Consider the following 15,323-nt stretch of genomic DNA (forward strand, 5'->3'; position numbering starts at 1 on the left):
ATATTTTAAACCAACTGAAGAAAAGGTGGAAAGCAAAAAATATTGCCGAATTTAATCTCCCTCTAAATTTGGTGAACTTTCTTTCAGCGGTTTTTGCTTGAGGTAGTGGAGAAACGTCCCCTTAGGCTAGATTTAAACGGAAAAGCATACACGTTGCCTTTCTTTACCTACACATTTCCCCTTTCGACTACTGAATTCAAAACTTGGCCAAAAAAGGGAGAAATATTTTGTCGGAATGTCTGGTCCAGATAGTCCAGAGGTGCCAACAAATGATCCCTCCTGGAAAAGTTACACTAATTGTAGATTGCTCAAACACCCTATAACAGACACACCCAATTTGACACTCACCCCTATTCTAAAACATCTCACTTTCCTACCAGTCTCAAACTCTCAGACGTAGTTAAGAAAAGAAAATGGTGAACATGTCTGAAATGGGACCACATTTCATTTACGGTTCAAAGAATTGGCAGGGATTGAAGATCACAGAGATGAAGGGCGACTGAATCAGAAATAGGGAAACTAGTGGCAGGGCTGATTATACACAAACTCAGTGGAGGCAGAGAGGACTGGTACAGGCCATTCATATATTTAGTGTTAGAGCCAGAGATAGGAGGAGACACAAAGTGTCGGCCACCTGAAATAAGTTTAATTAACTTTGGATATCTTTGGTTCCGTAGGTTGATAATTCTTCACTAACGGGAGAGTCTGAGCCACAGCCACGATCCCACGAGTTTTCCAATGAGAATCCCCTGGAAACAAAGAATCTGGCATTCTATTCTACCACCTGTCTGGAAGGTAAGTGATCATACTGTAACCCGTTCAGAGATGGCTGGTTTGGAGGCTGCATGGCCTCATTATTTGCCTCATGTTAAACGAACACAGGAAGATGTCACTCTTGTCGATAGAGGAGATGGACTGGACAGTGGAGTCCTCAAACTGCTTATGAGGTCAATGCCCTATTCTTCTCCTTATTGAAGGGAATGGGGCGTAGGAATGCATCCTCCACATAGCGATAGAGAAGACTTTTCAGGTAGAAACCCCTTTCTCCAGATCGAGGTCAGGCTGAGGGAAGATGCAACCCATTCCAGATGGGTGGCAGTGTTAATAATATTGTCATAGAGCGGTTCTTCACAATGGGGCGAGTTGAAGGAGAGACTGTCTGTAATGACTTAGGTCCTTTAAGTCAGTAGGCCCTGTTTATGCAGTTGTCCTCCTTTATGTTTATGCACTTTGATGCACTAAGCTCTTCTTCCTACCCCCTTGCAGTTCCCAATCCGGAATATTCCCTGATCACGTCAATGATCAGATTTCCACTTACTCTCCCTTGTGCTCTGGGGTCTGTGATACAACAATGTCCTTGTTTGGCACTTTACCAAAAATCAAATAAATAAATAAGTCACTGCACTTTTAGTGGTCCAGAGCTCCTTTTACTTTGTGTTGAATTGGAGATGGCTAATTCTATCCTGGGTCAACGTCTAAAGGACGACAAGATGCAAAATGTACCATTTCTGCTCAGTAGATGTTCCAACATGAGAGATATAAAAGGTGTGATCAACTGTGCTTGGCTACCATTAGAATACATAACAATACAAAAACACTCTAAATAGCTGACCTCCTAGAGGTTCCCTGGTGGTTGCTGTTACGTCCTACTCTTTTAGTAGGGCATACAACTTTCCTATACAAACTTCCATAAGAATCCTATAAGTCTGGCTATAAGAATCCTAATATAGACTTACTACTGTTCATCTAGTCTCCCTGTGAGTTCCCAATACGATTCCACAGGGATGAGATCACCGGGAAAAATGAGATTGTTGTGCCTCTGTTATTTGTGATCTTCCGAGTGTTTTCATTTTGACAAATAAAATAGACATGCGTGATAAGTTGACCCACTGCTTATCATTCATGGAGCCAGGAGTTATTATTCTGCTTCACTTGTATTGCAGGGATCACTCTATGTGGTGCTTGATCCATTGGTTGTTCCAGGTGCAAAGGCTTTCAATTAAATCCTTGTATGGAACCCACCCGCCATGATCCAAGTGTGATCCGCACGTGATTGGTGTAGATCAGGGTTATAGAGGTGTGAAGGCCTGCTGGTGCCTTACTCGCTGAGACGCCCTGTATGGAAGACAATCCCAGGATGTGTTTGAGGATCAGCTATTCTCTTACATCTAGCACCCTTGGATACCTGGCTGTGGGATAAGGCAGTAGACTGCACAGAGGTTCGTTGCAAAGTAACATCTACCCATGGAAGCACTGTATTAAATAAATGTGAGGATCTACACCACTGTGCTGAGAGACATGCAAATGAAGGGGCAGATATATTTTGCAAAGGATCTTTTCTGACAGGTAATTATTATGACTTTCATGCCCCGGCGATTGGACAGACATGGCCGGCAATAGTACGCTAGCCCAAGCCATTGTAGGCCCGAGTGAAGCGAGGGCCTCAACAAGAGCTGTGAGCCGTTACCGTCCATGTCTGCCCTCCCACCGGGGCATGAAAGCCATTCGCACCCCAGGTACATCTTTTTTTTCCTCCGCAGATTGGCGCCACAAGCGATGCCAATCTCCAAAGGGGAAAAAACAGAAACAAAGATGGCCACCACCTTAGTCCCTTTTCCATTTCTAGAGTGGAAACCGGAGCAGGAGGTGCAGTAGACCGGAGTTCATAGCTCCAGTCCTGCAGGTAAGTGGGGCGGGAGCAGACGAGGACAGGTTTAGTTTAGTTTGGGGAGTAGGGAGGGGGTAGGCAACAGGGAGTTAGTTGCTCCCTGTTGCCTCCCCACATAATAAAATCTTTTATTAAGCGCTTAACGGCAGAGAACAGTCGCTAAGCGCAGGTACAGGATTCAAACCTGTGTTGCTCTGCATGGTCTTGCCTCCAAGACAAACGTGTTGCCCTGAGCTATCCTTCTGGATTTTCTTCTGTATGTAGCAGGCCGATAATGCATGTTTTGGGACTCTGATGTAGGCAACCTTATACCTCTGGTTTTTCGGACAGGGTCAATAGTTTGTGGTAGAGGGCCTCTGTGATACGGGTGTCAATCTGGACTTTCCGTTTTATTTGCTGGTAGAGACGAGACTTGGTTTATTCCCTCAGGTGCTGCGACTGGCATAGTCATTAATATCGCTGATCAGACCCTTATTGGACGGATCGCTTCACTGGCATCGGGAGTGGGTGACCAGAAGACACCCATTGCCTTAGAGATCGAGCACTTTGTGCACGTCATCAGTGGCCTTGCCGTTGCAGTCGGGTTACTCTTCTTCATCATTTCGGTCGCTATGGGTTACAACATCCTGAACTCCATCATCTTCTGCATCGGTATCGTGGTGGCATACGTGCCAGAGGGGCTGCTCGCCACTGTCACTGTGAGTATCCCAGGCACAGACTGTTGATCAAGGTGACCATTGCCCACAAACATGCAAATGCTCATTTCTCCCTCAAGTCTCCATTGTATTTATTTGGACAATCCACCAACCACCTCATTGATATAGCTTGATCATCATGGTAAACTATGCCAGCTGGGAAGACTTCTCCTGGAAAAGTATTGGGGATTTATTATGGTTATGTTGTATTGTTTGTCTTAGCACATTCATTATCCCTGATATACTTTATTTCTCACCAAAGCATTACTCCCCAGCAGTTATCTCCAGTGCGTTTTTAAAAGCCTGCTGTCATATCATGTAATTCCTTGTCTATTTCACTGCTCATGGGGTCATAGCTTGTCATCTCCCATTTATTTTCAGGATGCCATCTCATATGACTTGTTTCCCTATGATGTCACCAAATACGTCAGCAGAAAAGGGCTTGTTTTTGGTAGCCACATACGTATATCCTACACATAGCTGTTGGCCAAGGCCAAAGTGAAAAACCCACACATGTCTTCATGCACAAACATAAACACGCAGGCCCATCCCTATTTTCACCTATGAAAACACTTAGGTACATGTACTCAGTCATTAAGAAAAATACATCCTCAAAAATACACAAACTCATTGAGAATATAGAACACACACTCTCTTCACCCACACCCCGTTGTGTAACTCAACTGCCCCCTTTAAAAAAAAAGCACTGTCTCAATGTTAAGATAAAGACTAGGTCATGTTTTATGCATATGCCTTCTTTGCCCTTGTGGATCTCTAAGATAACAGAGAGTGTAATTCAAGTGCTGTCCATGAGGTTAGGAATTGTGGTTTTAGACAGCTGTCCATGGTGGCATTATAGTTAAGTTGTCCTATTAAAAAACCTTTGCAATTCAATGAAAAACTTTGCTAAAGGGATGTTATGGTTGTAATGCAAAATTGAAAAGCCATAGAAATGTGCCAATTATGGTATGCTACGCAACCATAACTTGCGCCTCTACAATACACTGATTACACTGCTTTATGATATCAATTTTATGCATGGGATTCTCAAACAAACGGACCATCCACCTTGGGATCACAACTGCATTCTACGCAGAAATGGTGTCTGTTCTCAGAGCCCCTACCTAGCCCCGCCACTACACTTGCAGCTTAGCAGTGCCACCATAGCCGCTTTGAAGCACCCATCATCATTTTGGGAATTTTGACACCCCATAAGGTGTATGAGTTGGTTCCAGGTGAATTTGACGATTGGTTAACTTTGAAATCACCCGATATTGAATTTATGATCTTTAAAAGAAAAAATTGTACCTTGCTCCCATTTCTTCCATGATCGCCTGGCCATCTCCAGTGTAGGCTCCCACTAAATCCATTCCTCACCCACTTCCCCCGTTTTCTCTGTCTTTCTTTCCAACTGGCTTTGCACCATATCAACAAAATCAAGCAGTTTCTTTGCTGATTTTATCATTTGCCTCCATTTCCCTGTGAAATTCTACAAGTGAAACAGTATTGTATGTTTATTTTCTTGAAAAATCATCATCTGAGATTCCTTGTATATAGCTTAAGAGCATCCAAACACATTTTACAAACACTAACTTCTCAGCTACTTCCCTGGGACAGATTCCCCTGATAGCACCTGATCCTGGGAACGCATGTTTAGTATCCATTCCCTTTTCTTATGGCAGGTGTGTCTGTCGCTGACAGCCAAGAGAATGGCTAAGAAGAATTGCCTTGTGAAAAACCTGGAAGCAGTGGAGACGCTGGGGTCCACCTCGGTCATCTGCTCAGACAAGACTGGGACCCTGACACAAAACAGAATGACTGTGGCGCACATGTGGTTCGACAATGTGATCCACGCTGCCGACACATCTGAAAACCAGGACGGTAAGCAATAGCTAGAAAGCCCCATTTTGCGTGAATGTACACGGGAGAGAATCATATGTGGGACGAGAACCCTGATGTGAGGCCCAGACACTCCCACTAAATTGGGAGGTTAATGCTTGTGAATTGTAGAAGAGATAACTAGTGTTTGGAGTTGGGTCTTTTTCTGTGCAGTATAAGGGTGCAGAAGTAGGAGACTGACACAGGAGGCATGTTTTTGGTTATAGACCTTTTTTTTAAACCAAACGAAAAGAAAAACCTTACCTATCCCTATTCCTAAGAGGTATTTCCCTGCCTAAAACAAACTACTGATTCTAAGTCAGGAGGTCTTGTGAAAAGCAAATGGTCCACCGTCCAGCCTATTTCCTTCCCTTACACTCTAAATCAACTAAGAAAAAGGGGTAATCTTATTGGTCAGAAGAATGGTTCTCGTCTTCTGGACAATGCTTCAAAGGTCACTTGCAAGAAAGAGGAAGGGTTCTTCTGTGGTATAACTTACAAAGTCTCAAAAAGGATTCCTTGTAATGGCTCTCCACCGAGGCACATAGAAAATAAAGTCGTGTAACTTCAGAGTATGGAGAATAGCTTTTCTCTTCTGCTTTCCTCAGGTTTCTCACAGTGCCAAGAGAATGACTCCCTTCCCTTAGCGTTTCTTTACAATGTGGCTTTTTTTTACAATGTTCACAAACGCCAGGGGCAATGACTCCCTTCCCCTCATTACTCCTGGACCTCTCACTGTGTCAAGGGAATGTCTCCCTTCCCTTGGCTTCTCTCGCAATATTCACAAACACCATGCAGAATGTCTCTCCTAGACTTCTCCCAAGGCCAAGAGACTCTATCAAGGGTACTACCTTCCTTCCCCTTGCTTTCTTACAATGTTCACAAACATCAGTGGGAATGGCTCCCCTCCCCCTGCCTCTCCCGGGCCTCTCGCAATGTTCACAAACACCAAGGGGAATGACTCCCTTATCCTGGTCTTCCCTGGGCTCTGTTTCACCATCAACCTCTCCCACTAATTGGCCAGGTACTGCTATCACGAAGAACAATGTTCACAAGATTGTGTCCAGGGTAACACTTTCCATCTCCTTGCTTTTGGTCTTGGAATTACAGTCACCTGACTCCCTTCTCTGTCAGGTACTGTGACTATGAAGATCATATAATGATGCACTGAGGTGTTGGTATGGGTGTGGGGCCCAAACTCACACTTAATAATTTTTATGCACAGTCCACCTGGTATACCCTCCTATCAGGTATCATGACAACTCAGAACAGTGAGGATCTCTCAATCGGTGCGGGTCCCGGACTCGCTTGCACAATTAACCTGGTATACTCTCCTGCCTGGTATTGTTACTGTGAGTAACAATAAAGAGGCTTTTGTGGGTGCAGGTCCCAGACTCGCATGTATAGTTCACCTGGTTTACTCTCCTACCAGGTACTGTGACTATGAGGAACATCAAAGATGCTTTTATGAGTGCGGCCCTAGACTCGCAATTTCTTTCTTATTTTCTGGGGTCCCAGACCCTATAGTCACAGTGTTCTTGAATTTCTCAATCTCTTAACCATTTGGATGGAGCTCCAGCACTTTCCCCACCACCTGCGTACCTCCTCTCTTGGTCCGCGGTGGTATCATGGCCTTCAGGCTGCCTGCAGTCTTCTGTGGGGCTCGGGTGAGCTCTATTTGGTCTGCGGCGGCTCTGCAGCAATAATCGTCATCCCAGTAGCTGTTCTGTGGCCCAGGATTTTAGGTCACCTGCTGTCCCCTTTTCTCGCTAGAGACTGACTCGGGATCTTTCGGCTTCTTCGGTTGTGTCCTTGTCTCCTCTCTTGTGTACATGGAACCAGCCCTTGCAGTTCCTCCAGGGAGTTCTGACTCCAGATGCCTCTCTCGTGCTGCTTTGCTCCTGGGCTGCCCTGCCTCCAGGACTGGTGTCTACTTCCTGGTTTCCCTCTTCTATTTTGAATGTCATTAGACCAATAGGATTCCGGGAACCACTAGATTGGTCAATAGTGGTTCTAGGAGGGCTCTTCCTGCTTCCGCATTGCCTCCTCCTACCAGTACTTGTTTCAAGTTGTCTAGACTGCTCATGCTGGTTCCGTGGGGCACCCTGCATTGCTCCACGCATCTCATTCATCCCTGTATGGATATGGCCACTCTCTACTGGGTTTTTTGGACATTCCTTCATCTCAATATATAAGGTATATGGGTCCCTTGAGGAGTCAACATGCTTCCTTGTCCCAGTACTTCTGACCTTACTGGTTTTAAGGAAACAGATATGAACACTAGGGTTAGTGTTGTAGGGGGTTAGTGAGGAAGGTGGGTTAAGGTAAGGTGGGCCATGGGGATACTGTGTTCTCTTCAGGTCATCACTAATCCTGCAGGGGGTTTTCCTCCCCATGAGATCCACCCACTGAGTACCATCCCCAGGGGGACTATTGAGTAGTGGCTTCACCTTACTGGCCTCATGGGAAGGGGCTCCCATCAGGCGAGAAGGGATGACATCCGAGGATTCGCCACAGATGAAAGATATTTCTAGATGGGGTGTAAAGTCCTGGTGCATAAATGGGAAGACACAGTCTAAAAATAGTGTATAGGAGAGGTCACAAATTTGGAGCGGGTACATGGGGACACGTACAAAAAAGATGGACATGGCTTTGGTGCGGTACAACGATCTGAGGGAGGACACCATGCACTCAGCACAGTGAACAAGCAAGACTCATACTAAAACCAAACACACTGCTGTATGATTTTAAAATAGATTAACTCTAAGCATAACTATCCTTTAAAACATGTTTCTGTCTGGACCCTCTAACCAGCATAATGTTACCTTTGATGTATTCTTTTAATAAACGGCTGGGTATTTCTGTGCATAATAGTTTCTTTTTAATTTTAATAGACTGGCTGCTTATTTCGCTTTGAATAGACTACCTCTACGATCTGTTGTTCTGTAAGGTGCACGCCTTTGCAACTCATGAATATGATTGCGTCTCAGCGAAACTTGAACTAACCCTATCACCATCTGAAAAGCTGCACCTTCATGTAGAACCTACACAAGGGTTCCCTGTACTCCATACAGTTTGAGGGAATTATGTTAACACCAAACACACCGCTGAATGGATTCAAAGTAGATGAACTGTAAACATAACTATACTTTAAAACAATTTACCAAAGGGACCCTCTCACAGGGTGTCTCACTGTTATTCATCATACCCCAGCGAAAAAGGCTCCTATGTTGGTGTGCACCCTTAAACATATACAATTCCCCAAAACAAATTGCAAATATTACTGTAATATTGATATCAAGAGCATACATAAAATAGGTACTCCAAAAATTCATAAGACATCATAATATTCAAAAACCCATCACTGAAAACATATACAAAATTCTTATACATGGGCAATTCCTCCTAAACAACAATAGATAAAGTCAGTATAGAAATATTGAACAGGTGGAGCCAAAAATACTAAATACAAAAACGTGTGTTTTCACTGCCTAGTGCATGACGTTTACCCAAGTTACTCCCTTGTAGTGGCGATTGGCGACTGCACCGGTAGACTAGCAAGTGCTAATGTGCTCAACTGATTCAAGCCAAAAAGTGCTGAATGTTGCGACTAAACCAAGACAATACTGCCTACTAGCTAATAGACTTGTAAAGCACTGAAATATAATTTTAACTAGACACTGGCCTCTAATGTCAACCAGGACTGTGGCTAGTTTTGCCGAACGTCCTTGTCTTCTTCAGGGCAGTGAATGCATACATTCTAAATGCAAAAGTACAAATATCATTACATTTAAAATTAAGAGTGCACATAAATACTTATTTTTCACTACACAGGACACATGATTCTGTGGGAGGATACCATGGCCTCAGTGGGCCTCATTACGAGGAAGGAGGTAGCCATGCCGCAATTTGCTGCATTGCTACCCCCATTCGGGGTACCGGGTCCGGGTTCCCTGAATAGGGAAATACCGAGCCATTCCGACCTTGGAGGGCCCGGTATTTCCCCATTCAGGGAACCCAGACCCTGTGCATCCCCATTCCCATTCGAGCCCCCACAGGGCTCAATGGGAATGGGGAGCCTGTTAACACCGGGCCCGTTAATGACAGGCTCGTTGTTAGCAAGCTGGACCGCTCGTGGGACCCGCTAAGGACGCCTGAGCAGACTTCGTAATGAGGTAGTAGGGGGTTAACGGGGCCAGCAGCTCTACTAGCCCTTTTAATGTCCTAGCGCCTTCTTCCTAATGCGGCCCAGTGTGTGTGTTGCTTGTTCACTGTGTGCCGTTGCATGTGAAATATGATGCCTCTCTGACTCAATGGAGCTCTATGAAAGGTGACCTCTGACTCAGCAACAGGGCCTGTCCATCTCTTGGGACCTCTGAATCTCTTGACTGGGAAGTATAGATTGTTGAGCTGTCTGACAGCAATACTGGCTGTCACTCACCATTAGGTATGAGCAGGGGCTGTTTCTAAGGAGTTATGCCCCGGCAGTGTTTCCCCACGGTAGGAGTTGTGATGTGTGGCGGATGTGTCACAGACTTGACTGCTTGACTGCAAGTTCATGGCCCACTTATAATTTTTTCTGTGTCCTTTTTGCAGGTGAAGAGTTTAACCGCAGCTCTCCCACCTGGCAATCTCTCTCAAGAATTGCTGCCTTGTGCAACCGAGCAGAGTTCATTGGTGGCCAAGAGGAACTACCAGTCAGTAAGGTGTGTCTCACTCTCATGACGGTATCAGGGAGGTTGTTAGTTGAAGTAGGCCGTTGGGAGCGAAAAAGACCGGTGGGCTTGGGGTGACATTGTTTTCGCAGGTGGGGAATCCATAGGGGAAGGAAGTTCTTTTTTTTTGGGGTGCTTTTGATACTCGAGAGGGTCACATTTCGTGGAGTGGTCTTGAATAGGCAGAGTGGATCCACTGTGGGAGGGGTCTTGATGGAGGACTTCTTTCCTTGAAGTGCTCATTATGAGTACAAGGGTGTCCTTACTCTGATGGGGCTGGGTTTAAATTCGTGGAGTTGTTCTGTGGAAGAAGAAGTCCTTTCTGGGGGAACCACTGATGAGGTTGGGTTTACTTACTTTTCTGAGTCCTAACTGAGGTATACATTTTTGAAAGTGTTCCTGATTGGGTAAGGTGGAGTTGCCTTTATTGGAGTGCTGGTGGCGAGAGGGCAGTGATTCCTTCATTGGAATCTAATTAATTGTTGGGTGGAAGAGATTTCCTTTGTAATGCTGCTGTTTGGGCAGGCTCATCCCTGTTAGAGAGTGTTATAGGATGGATTGATCCTTGCGGAATGGGTCAAACATTGTTTTTGGTCACTTATCGATTTTCTTTTTGTCTTTCAGAGGCAAGTGGTCGGCGATGCATCGGAAACAGCCCTGTTGAAGTTTACAGAGCTGAACCTTGGCGGAGTGATAGAGCTGCGGAAGCGTAACCTGAAAGTGTCTGAGATCCCCTTTAATTCCTCCAACAAGTTCCAGGTGAGTCTACCTGTTTTCTGTTTCTTGGAATTAACTTGTGTCCCTCAGGGCGAGGCAGAGATCTGAGTCATTGAGATTTTAAAATTGGCCACAGCTTCGGGTTTTCAACCCTAGCGCTCTTAGAAATGAAATCGTAATGATGCATTTTTGTTTGTCACCTTACGTATGTGAATCAGAAGAAATGTTCTATGTATTATTTTACCTTTACTGTATGTAGTCCGCTCAGGGGGTTTGGGGGTGGGGCTGTGGTTTGAATTGTTGACATATTTTTATTAAACTGAAGGCTACCCGAAATTTTAAAAATGTAATATTGCCTCTTAGCAAATGTTACTGGAAACACTGCCCTTCCTTTCGGGTAACTTCTGAAGGCTTGTAATTATAAATGAACGGATAATGGTTTATCACAAAAAGTTTCCATTTAATTATTTAGCACATTTTTGAGATGCCCATGTTATGTTGCCATGAGTGAGGTAGTATTTAAAATGTGTAGATAGTCTTATAAACCTAGTCACCCCCAATACATCAAAAAGTAATTGATAAATCAAAGCCATAAACTAAAATGCAGATGACATTGGATTATACCATGAGCCTAATACAGCCATCCGCTCCCATAAAGGGCCTGTACATAAAACATGAGCCTGTGGCAATTGCTATTAATTGTCAACAATAAACGTTCTGAAAAATGGTATCACTTAGGCACAATGTAACGGCCTTGGTTACCTAGATAAATTGCTTATGGCGAGGATAACAATATCTCATCGTCCCAAGAACACGCTCAAGGCTACCACAAGTTTACATCCTGGTCAAATCTAGGCACCAGATGAGTGCTTAAGCAGGCTGGCTTACTCCCTGAAAACCAGGCCAACATGCATAACAAAATACAACCGATATTTAGGTGTCTGGCCCCAGATGACAGCTATACAGGTCAGTTGAAGTGATCAGACCAGTGACATCAGGAGCGCGTGCCACCAACAGGAGTGATATGGTGTGGCCTGATTTGAAGAGATAACATTGATTATAAAAATGCATCTTTCCATTTATGAGAAAAATCATCTACCAGGAAAGCGTGGATTGCAACAAAAATAACCGTGCCTTAAAAGGAAAGTATAGTTTTGCTTGCCCTAAAAAGTCTTTCTGCTCTCAACTTCTAAATGCAGTTGATAAAATACTCAGTATTATCCACTAAAATCAGAATACTGTTTTCCGCACACACATTAATGTTTCGGCACTTTAAAATGTCTTGTGAGCCTTTGATGTAGGAAACAAGACTTTCCCAATAAGGTAGCAAATGAAATGTTTGCAGAAACATGGAATCGCTATCAGGAATCAAAAACATGCAACCATTGGTCATTCTAGTGTCTTTCGTCCATTTTTATGTGTTTCAGAACATAGAATGTCAGAGTTTCTTGATTTATATTTTAAACTTCTTCACTAATCAATTCACGAAAATGCCATTGATTACTTAATATTCACTTTTCATTTCCTTTAACTAGGATTCAAAATAGGTAATCACACTGATGTTACACGTACAGTTCACAAATATATCTGTCCTCGAACCAAACATAACTATTTGGAGTTCACTTCTTTCCATTACAATACAAGGCCCTGTATCCAAAACATTATACACAACTACATCATGAATTCCAAAACTGGAAAGGTAGAATTCCAGATCCCGTATATAATCGTAGTTTTGTCATTAATAAATATTAATTAGGTTGAAATCGTTGTCTATTGTTAATTTGCCCCTTGTGCTGTGTATGTGATTTGGTCTCAGTTGAGAAAAGACAGCTCAGGTTAGGTGAGTAACTACCCTTTCGAAGATACAGCACTGCTGTGGGATCAACCTCCAGTGCAAACATTTTGGAGATTCTGGGGAGTGAACAGCACGTGCTCGGAGTCCAAAACATTCATCCTACTAGGTAATCAGGGCACTCACGGCCCTCTTCAAGGGCAGTCAAATTAGGCAGGGGATGTATTTTCCACAAAGGGGAATATTTCGAATTTGGAAAAATGTATCCACTTTTCCTTTTCTTGGTCAGCAAATAAGCTGTGATATATTGCAAAATTCTTAACATCAATTAAGCCAGTTTCTTGCCAGGTTACGGTGGGAGTTTTTGCTTGCTGCTTGCACTCGGAACAAGAAACTTCATTATCATCAATATTTCCCTCTGCGGGAATGCAATCTCATCAGGTTGATTAATGCAGGTTCAACAAGGGAATGCCTAAGATGTTTTCCTTCGGCTTTCGTGCACAGCCACACACTATATAAGTGATGCTGCCACACTGTATGTGGTGGATGCAGGAAATCACCCAACAGGTCAAGAGTGAGTGTGTTGAGGTTGGATCGGCTGGATCTTCAGCGGTGGAGGGCTGTTACGAAAGGTCTGGGGCAATTGATAATCTAGGTGAGGCTTAGTGTCCATAGCTGTGCTGCTTTGCAAGGAGAGTCCCCTCACGCAGCTGGATATGAGTCGTGAGCACCATTTGTCACAGGGCACTGCATGTGGTTGGAGACTCATCCAAATGAATGATCAATCCACAGAGGAGGTTTCTGGGGCCCATTTCTGAGCTACGGGTAAAGTTCCAATAGCACAAAATGTGTCTGTTTAACTATAGTATTCTGCACAATTGTATGGCAATGTGATGGCTGCCCTCTTTTGAAAGATCACCAAAGTACTACTCCTCCACCTCCCTTTTCCTTAGCTCTCCATTCACCGCGTGGAAGACCCCAGTGAGAAGCGTTTCCTGATGGTGATGAAGGGTGCACCCGAGCGTATTCTGGACCGATGCACTACAATTATGATAGCGGGACAGGAATGGCCCCTAGACGAGGAGATGAAGCAATCCTTCCAAACGGCTTACATGGATTTGGGAGGCCTCGGGGAGCGGGTCCTTGGTAAGTTGGGCTCTTTCATTAGCACAATTGTAAATTCTGTACCTGCTGGGGATAAAGATTGGAATATCCGTACATTGGAGGTGGCCTGTATAGAGAGTTTGCTATTAGGACACACTCAGTTGAAATATGAAAAAAGTATCTTCTCACAAGACCGATCATGACCAAATCACCTTTTTCCCAGTGCACAACAATGACAAAAATACAGTGCAGTATTTTTACAATAAGGACATTTACAGCAAAAATGGCAGTAAAACAGCATTACATTATCTTCCCTATTCTTCTTTGCATGTCACACACCTCTTCTTCTCACTCTTTTTTCTTCTCTCCACATGTTACATTTCTCTTGTCCACACCCTTGTTTTCCTCTCTGCCCATCTCTTCTCTCCCTATTGTTCGTTTCTAACACCATTTATTTTCCTGCCATCCCAATGTCCCCTACTCCCTGATCACTCCTCTTGTTACTGCCTCGCTTTCATTGAGCTTTCCTCCTAGACAATGACTTACTGAAGTTCCCTCTTCCAGGTTTTTGCCAGTACTTCTTGCCGGAGTCTGATTTTCCTGAAGGCTATCCCTTTGACACCGACAATCTGAACTTCCCCATTGAAGAGCTGTGCTTCGTTGGCCTCATATCCATGATTGATCCACCGCGATCAAGTGTCCCGGATGCCGTTCTCAAGTGCCGCTGTTCTGGAATTAAGGTAAAGGCCAGCACTACCTCAACAGCACTCATAACCGAAATGATTAACAATGTTCATAAACAACTCCAGTGAAATCAGTATTTGTTGAAAATTAACAATATTCTGTTTCCAGGTTATTATGGTGACTGGTGATCACCCAATCACAGCTAAGGCCATTGCCAAGTGTGTGGGCATCATTTCAGCTGGTAGTGAGTCAGTGGAAGACATTGCTGAGCGACTCAATATTCCTGTGGACAAAGTCAATCCCAGGTAAAGTTGGAAAGCGGCTTAGTATCTGTTGTATCTTATTTCTTCCGATCTTCCAGGTGGGTCTATGAGTCCTGTTTTTTTAAACGGTCTCAAACCATCTCTACTCCTTGTGTGATCCTTTGGTTTCTGGAGGGTAGGTGCCTTGCAAGGGTGTGGGTTTTTGAGGGCTTTCGAGTTTCCAGTCTGAATGACACTGGGCTTCTGGATTTACACACTGGTGTTTCTAGTTCTGGAATTCATGGGGGATCTTGGTCTGCAGAGAATATGTTTGTGTAGTATACTGAGAAATTATATATTACTGATTGTTTATGTGTGAAGATTTGCAGTTTCTGCCTGCAACTTATTTTCTGGCTTTTGGGTATAATGTTTTTTTTAGATGAAAGGAGTCATCAAGGGGAGCATGAAGAGGTGGTCATTAGTGTAAGGTTTGGGTTCTGGAGGGTGTAACATTGCAAAATCTGGTTGCTTGTATTTCAGGTCAAAGTTGTTTTCCCTTTTTTATTTCCTCGGATTCTCATGCTCTGCGCACTTTTTTACAGAGATGCTAAAACCATTGTTGTCAATGGAGCGGAAATTAAGGACATGGAACCAAGTGAATTAGATGACATTCTCAGATACCACACAGAAATTGTCTTTGCAAGAACCTCGCCGCAGCAGAAACTGCTCATTGTAGAGGGTTGCCAGAGACTGGTAAGTAGATTAGGAATTCAAAACCTGAATGATCTGATTGCATGAATAATAGGATCAAAGACTGGTAGCGTAAAC

At 43.9% G+C, this 15,323-nt stretch overlaps 1 protein-coding gene across 1 annotated transcript in view; it reads left to right on the forward strand.

The window, feature by feature from the left end:
* LOC138531718 (potassium-transporting ATPase alpha chain 2-like) overlaps positions 1-15,323 on the forward strand; it is a 43,669-nt gene that overhangs the window by 13,041 nt on the left and 15,305 nt on the right. Inside the window, exons 7-15 of the mRNA XM_069641006.1 lie at positions 678-795; positions 3,098-3,366; positions 5,046-5,244; positions 9,838-9,947; positions 10,581-10,715; positions 13,419-13,611; positions 14,134-14,309; positions 14,422-14,558; positions 15,098-15,248. Coding sequence (XP_069497107.1) covers positions 678-795; positions 3,098-3,366; positions 5,046-5,244; positions 9,838-9,947; positions 10,581-10,715; positions 13,419-13,611; positions 14,134-14,309; positions 14,422-14,558; positions 15,098-15,248 — 1,488 coding nt within the window. The remainder of the gene's footprint in view (positions 1-677; positions 796-3,097; positions 3,367-5,045; positions 5,245-9,837; positions 9,948-10,580; positions 10,716-13,418; positions 13,612-14,133; positions 14,310-14,421; positions 14,559-15,097; positions 15,249-15,323) is intronic.

This window comes from Ambystoma mexicanum, chromosome 1q, assembly GCF_040938575.1.
Source record: "Ambystoma mexicanum isolate Mex_15411 chromosome 1q, UKY_AmexF1_1, whole genome shotgun sequence".
Classification (NCBI taxonomy): Eukaryota; Metazoa; Chordata; class Amphibia; order Caudata; family Ambystomatidae; genus Ambystoma; species Ambystoma mexicanum.